The sequence below is a fragment of the Quercus lobata genome, chromosome 3 (genome assembly GCF_001633185.2).
Source record: "Quercus lobata isolate SW786 chromosome 3, ValleyOak3.0 Primary Assembly, whole genome shotgun sequence".
Taxonomy (NCBI): Eukaryota; Viridiplantae; Streptophyta; class Magnoliopsida; order Fagales; family Fagaceae; genus Quercus; species Quercus lobata.
The window spans coordinates 33,354,855-33,361,210 of record NC_044906.1 but is presented as its reverse complement, the minus strand read 5'-3'; the positions used below and the strand labels follow the sequence as shown (position 1 = coordinate 33,361,210).

General features: G+C 34.4%; 1 protein-coding gene across 1 annotated transcript; it reads right to left on the bottom strand.

Annotated features, from left to right (window-relative positions):
• Nucleotides 1-392: 392 nt before the first annotated feature.
• LOC115979409 (probable leucine-rich repeat receptor-like protein kinase At5g63930) lies at nt 393-6,356 on the bottom strand. Its single transcript, XM_031101441.1, has 3 exons — nt 5,987-6,356; nt 2,838-5,859; nt 393-1,042 (listed from the first exon to the last, which is right to left on the bottom strand). Exons 2-3 carry the CDS (start codon nt 5,800-5,802, stop codon nt 657-659), a joined length of 3,351 nt encoding a protein of 1,116 aa, XP_030957301.1. The 5' UTR covers nt 5,803-5,859; nt 5,987-6,356; the 3' UTR covers nt 393-656.

Sequence of the window (6,356 nt, the reverse complement as noted above, 5' to 3'; positions counted from 1 at the left end):
CTAAGGTTTTTCCGAGATAGTTGTTTTTTAATTATTACTTAGACGTGATTTTTTTTTGGGACATGATTTTTATTTTCTTAATAAATTTGGGTGATTGCTTCTTTTTGTGGTTATTTGTCACTTTTTTTGTTTTAATTGGGCATTATTCTTTAACAATGATATATGAGTAAATTTATTCAAAATCATTTTTTCCATCTCTCCACTTTTTCACTCCCAACCAAACAAAAATGAGAGAAAATAAATTTTTTTCTATCCTCCCGCTTTTCCATCGTCTTACCATTTTCTATTCTCATATTTTTCCACCTCTCCAACCAAATAGACCCTTAGGATATCAAATACAAATTCATTTTTAAAAAAATTAAATACTATAACATCTGAAACTACGTATGGAATGATACAATGTTGCTTTTATTTTTATAAGCAGGTACAACATCTCATTATTCATGTATCTTTTTCTGAAGACAAACCCTTAGAATTGTTGCCAATCAGCCAAACAAGCAGAAATTAGATATACATAACAATATCATGCAAGGGATATACTGATATACTCATCTACAGAGAAGCCTTTTACTACTTTTGTAAATAATACTAAGGATAAATCAACCACTAGATATCATCTGGGCTGAACAAAATAACTACGTCGTACTTGTGTATAATCAAGGTTCATCGTCCCAATTAGCATCATGACTTGGGGAGCAATATGTATTTCGTCCTACTCCTTTCTGCTTATTGGACTCCGTAAGCATCAAAACAACTTCCCTCATTGTGGGGCGATCAAAAGGAGACATACTTGTGCATAGCAAAGCAATTTTTAGGACAGTAATCATGTGAGAGACACTACACTCATCTTGTAGGTCTAATCGAGCATCAAGGACTCCAGGTGACAATGAATGATTGTGAATGTAATTTCTCACCCATGTTACAAGATCACCACCTTGGTCAAGAGGTTGTACGGGCGTTCTTCCTGTCAGCAGCTCAAGTAGGACAACTCCATAGCTGTAGATGTCACATTTCTCTGTAACTTTCATGGTGTATGCGTACTCTGGCATTAGGAATATTACTCATTACCAATAAAGTATATCAATATATGCTCACGAAGCAATGAAACACAAAGTTATTCAGAGAAAATATAGTAACTAAAAGCCTTATATAGCTCAAGTGTCTGCTCTTTATAATTCATATCCTCCCTCTTATTTGTTGTAAGTATTGAATTAAAAATGATAGTGATTTCGTATATGGTATATAATATAACAAAAGTTAAGTTTTACACACCATGCTAACCTTGTTTAGAATATCAATGACTCATTAGAAGTCATATATCATAATAATATAATAAAATTTTGACCTTAATAAATTTGTGTATATGATTGTGTTATTTATTTATGATTATGTTTATACATAAAACTATCTATAAGAAAATATGATATGAAAAGATTCTAAATGGTTGGTGTAAATATAGAAGGTTTGACATGATATCTGTATATAAGTTGCAAAAGAATCCCCTTTTATTTAAATCCTTTACTTTCCTTTGATTTTAATCTATATTTAAGAGTTGTGGTGTTTAAAAATTCTTATGATCCTAACAAACCACACAAAATCAAATAAATGTCACGTGTCTCAGATATAAAATAGAGGGAATTGGAGGGTTTAAATAGGAGGAGATATTATCGCATGGAATTACATCAAGTTTAAGCTACACCGAGTCTTACTTTAAGCAATGTTACGTTACTTAATATTTTTAATTAGATGCGAATTTTGTCAAATCTACCGTTGGATTCTGCTATCTTCGTATATTCTCCACGCTTGCAAAATTTCAAAATAATCAAAGATTAAAAGCAAGGTCATCAATCAATTGTTTAAAGTCAAGTTTTTGTAATTTAAAATAATGCATAAAAGGTAAGTTTATGAATTGAATGATAAATAATATCTGGTTGGCATGCATGTTGAGAATATAAAGAACATATAATCCTACGATGAGATTTTCAAAATATGAAATCAATAACAAATTATTGGATGGTGTAACATTGTTTATAGTTACACCATGTGTAATCTAAATCTAACCATATTGGAATAATGATGTGAAACAAGTTTGTGCTTTCAAAGCTTAGGTAGCAATGTTAAAAAAAATCAACAAAAAGTTAAAGATTTTCATTTTAAATTATACAAGTCGGTAACTCGTGCAATGTACAAAAATTTTAACATAATATGATTTTTTTTTTCTTTTTTTATTTGGTTTATATATGAAATTTTATAATTATAAAAATTCTTAATAGGCATTTATTGTAATTGTATTTGTACTTGTACTTGTACATATATGGAACAATATAATCAATCATTTAAAGAAGTGATTAAATTCTGTAAGGACTTAGTGTAAACCCTTTGATTTAATTACAACCTATAATAAGGACATGCCACATTATCATATTACTAAAACATAAATACATCTAATTAAAAATGATAACATCTCAATAATACAATATTTCAGATTGTAAATAAAAGGCTGGTGTGGTAGGGTGTATTAAGTTTTAAAGTAAAAAAGTTGATGTGGTAACATCTTATTAAATTGTGTAAAACATGAGTTTTACACTCTATCCGTACCAAATTCAGTCTCTTTAAAGAAATATGATGTGCCGAGATTTTTTTTTTTTTTTTTTTTTTTTTTTTTTTTTTTTTTGAGATGTGAAGTGCTAAGATTTTAATAAAGTGTTTAAATATAAATTATATTTAAATTCAATTCAAATTTATTTATTAAAATAATGACATATAAAATTGTAGACTTCAAAACTTTATGTTGCACAATATATATTGAGGTGAAAAGGGCTGAAAGGATAGCTTACCAGGAGCAATGTAGCCATAAGAACCAGCAACTGCAGACATTGATTTAGAATGTGGCAAGTCGATCACCTTTGCCAACCCAAAATCCCCAACATGAGCTTCAAACTTATCATCAAGCAAAATGTTATTGGACTTTATGTCACGGTGAAAAATCCTAGGCTTGCAATCATGATGCAAATAAGAAAGGCCCTCAGCAGCTCCAAGTGCAATGATGAACCTTGTTTGCCAATCAAGACTACAGGATGGTCCATGAAGTAACTCTCCCAAACTCCCCTTTGCCATGTACTCATAGAGCAAGAGTTTGGCACCCAGGTGGTAGCAGAAACCATATAGCTTTACAATATTCCGATGCCTAATTTTCCCGAGTGTCAAAATTTCAGCATGAAAGCTATTATCCACATTGTTGCCCTCTCTGTCTGATGCTAGCTTCTTAACAGCAATTATAAGACCTCTAGGCAAGACAGCTCTATACACAGTTCCACAGGCGCCCTTTCCAATTGCAAAGCTTTCATCAAAGTTGTCTGTCGCTGCAACCAAGTCCTGGAAACTAAATCCTTCTTTTGGAAAGAAGTAGCTGTCAGAAACAGGAGAAGAGAATGGTTTATCTTGCTTAGGAGCAACCGTGTCAATCGGACGTGCCATGAAATATATGATGACTATGATAAGAATGAGAGAAACCCCACCAATGGCTGCTGAACTTATAGCCACAATTTTTCCTAAACGGTTTCTGTTCCCTTCTTTATCTTGAGGTAAAAAAGGTGGTGGTGCTCCATTGCAAGGCTTAAGAGGAGCACCACAAAGTCCTTTGTTTCCCATAAAGCTTCTGCTATCCATTTTCTGAATTTGTATAAAGGGAGGTATAGATCCTGAGAGCTCATTGAATGAAAAGTTGCAGCCAAGTAAGCTCGAAAGATTCAGCAAAGAATCTGGAATTTCACCACTCAAATTGTTGTTGTTGAGCAGAAGGAACTCCAACAAATCAAGACTTCCAAGCTCATAGGGAATCTCTCCAGAGAGATTGTTATAACTGAGGTTCAATGCAATCTGCAAGCTCGAAAGAGTTCCCAATTCAGCCGGTATGCTACCAGAAAATGAGTTACCACCCATTTGTAGCTCAGTTAAACGCAATAGCTTGCCTAGTGACACAGGTATAGTACCAGAAAGGTTGTTCTCTGAAAGTTTGAGAAGCTCCAATTGGGAAAGTGTTCCTACCTCATCTGGCAAAGCATCCACAAAGTTGTTGTGACTGAGATCAAGTCTTTCAAGCTCCTTGCAGCTGAAAATCTCAGGTGGAATCTTTCCAAAAAGAAAATTTGAAGAGACATTGAATGTAACCAACAAGGAGAGGTTACTAATTTCTCTTGGCAACTCTGATGTGAAGCGGTTGTATGAAAGATGAAGCCTTTGCAATCTTCCGCAGGTACCAATTTCTGGAGGAATAGGGCCACTGAACTCGTTCTGATCCAACTCAACTGCGGAGAGATTTACCAACTTGCACAGACTTAATGGAAAACTCCCTCTAAGTTTGTTTCCGACAAGACGAAGTTGCACCAATGTTTTGCAGTTTAAGATCCCAGTTGGGATGTTTCCTGTGAGCTGGTTGGATCCCAAGTTTAAGAAATTCAAATTAGAATTTTGGCAAAGATGACGTGGAATTCTTCCTGATAGAGAGTTCTCTGATAAATCGATCAACCAAATTGAGCTATAAACTCCAAGTCCTTGAGGAATGCTACCCTCCAGTGAGTTACTGAAGAGTTGAAACTTACTCAAATTAGTCAGATATTGAAATCCAATAGGAATGGAACCGTTGAAATAGTTAATTGACAGATCAAGCTTACTCAAATTTTTCAAGCTGGTCAACTCATCTGGGATAACGCCAGTAAAGTTGTTTGAAAAGAGATAAAGCAATTGCAACCCTGTTATCTTAGTTAGCTCAGTTGGTATCTGTCCTATCAAAGAGTTCTCTGAAAAATCGATCTCCACTGCTCGAGAAAGATTTCCAATCTCTCTTGGGATTGTTCCATTCAAAATATTTCTATACAGGTATAAATTTTCAAGAGCCATAAGGTTCCCAAGCTCAATAGGAATTGGTCCTTCAAGATTGTTCTTATAGAGAGCCAGAGTCGTTAGACTTGTGCAGTTGCCAAGCTCAGGTGGAATGGTACCAGAAAGCAAATTGGCCACTAGGTTCAAATATGACAAATTCTTAAGCATTCCAATCTCTTTTGGTATCTCACCAGAAAGCCGGTTTTCAGCAAGACCAAGATACTCTAAGCCCTGACATCCACTTATCTCTGGAGGCAAGCTTCCTGATATCAAATTCTGCCCAGCTCGAAAAACTTTCAATGTTTTAATGTTTTCAAGAGATGCTGGCAATGATCCACTGATGTTATTGGAGTATGCAATCAATTTTGTCAAGGAAGAAAGGTTTCCAATCTCCGTTGGAAAAGGTCCAGATATTTTATTGTCGCACAAATTCAAGCTCTGTAAACAAGAAAGTCTACCAATTTCCTTAGGAATTTGGTCTTCAAATTTATTGTTGTTCAGGAGAAGAAACTCCAAACCTGAACAATTTCCAATCTCTTTAGGTATTTTCCGAGTCAAATCATTAAAAGAAACATCAAGATAAGTCAAGTGAGCCAATTTGCCAATGGCTGGAGACAAATATCCAGATAGATTCTTGGACTGCAAATCAAGAGAGTACACCACCGGATTGGAACCTTGGGTGCAATTCACACCAATCCATCCACAAGGAGTTGAATCGCTAGAATTCCAATTACCCAGATTATTAAAATTGTCAACAAGACTATCTCTTATTTGTAGGAGGTATTGACCTTCAGTGTTAAGCCCTTCCAATGTACCAACCAAGAAAGCACCCACAATAACATATGTAGTGAACAAATAATATGATATCATTCTCTCCATACTCATCAAATTCCACTGAAAACTATATCCCGGAGGTTGCATTCACAAGATGGGTGACTATTGAATTTCCATACCATAGAGTACCATAACATGATTTACCTAGTTTAAGTATAAACACATATTTTTCAGAAAACTTGTTGAGTGTAAAAATGCAAAGCAATCATGTATGCAAGCATATGGATCAAACAAATAAATAAAAAGATTGAGAAAGACTCATTTTACGTACCTCTGAGTTTGTGATCAGTCAGTGAAAGAGAAACCATCTCAGTACTAAAATAACAATTTTATGGGAATTCTTGCTTGCAAGGAGAAGTTGGATTCCCCAGAAGATTTTGCACTAAGGAACAACCTTAATTTGGTTTTGACCTGAAATGAGTCATGCATTGAATATGGCTGATATTTTTGGGTTTTAGAGTATGAATCTAGTTCAACAAGTTGCAACTTTGTATAGTCTTAATAATGAAAACAAGTTCAATGGTTAGCACAAACAAGGGGGAGCTTGAAGTGGAAGTCACTGTTGTTTGGTCAAACTCCCTCAAACAATAATAAAAATAATAATATTGAAAAGTAATGGTTCATTAATTTTCACCCAACAA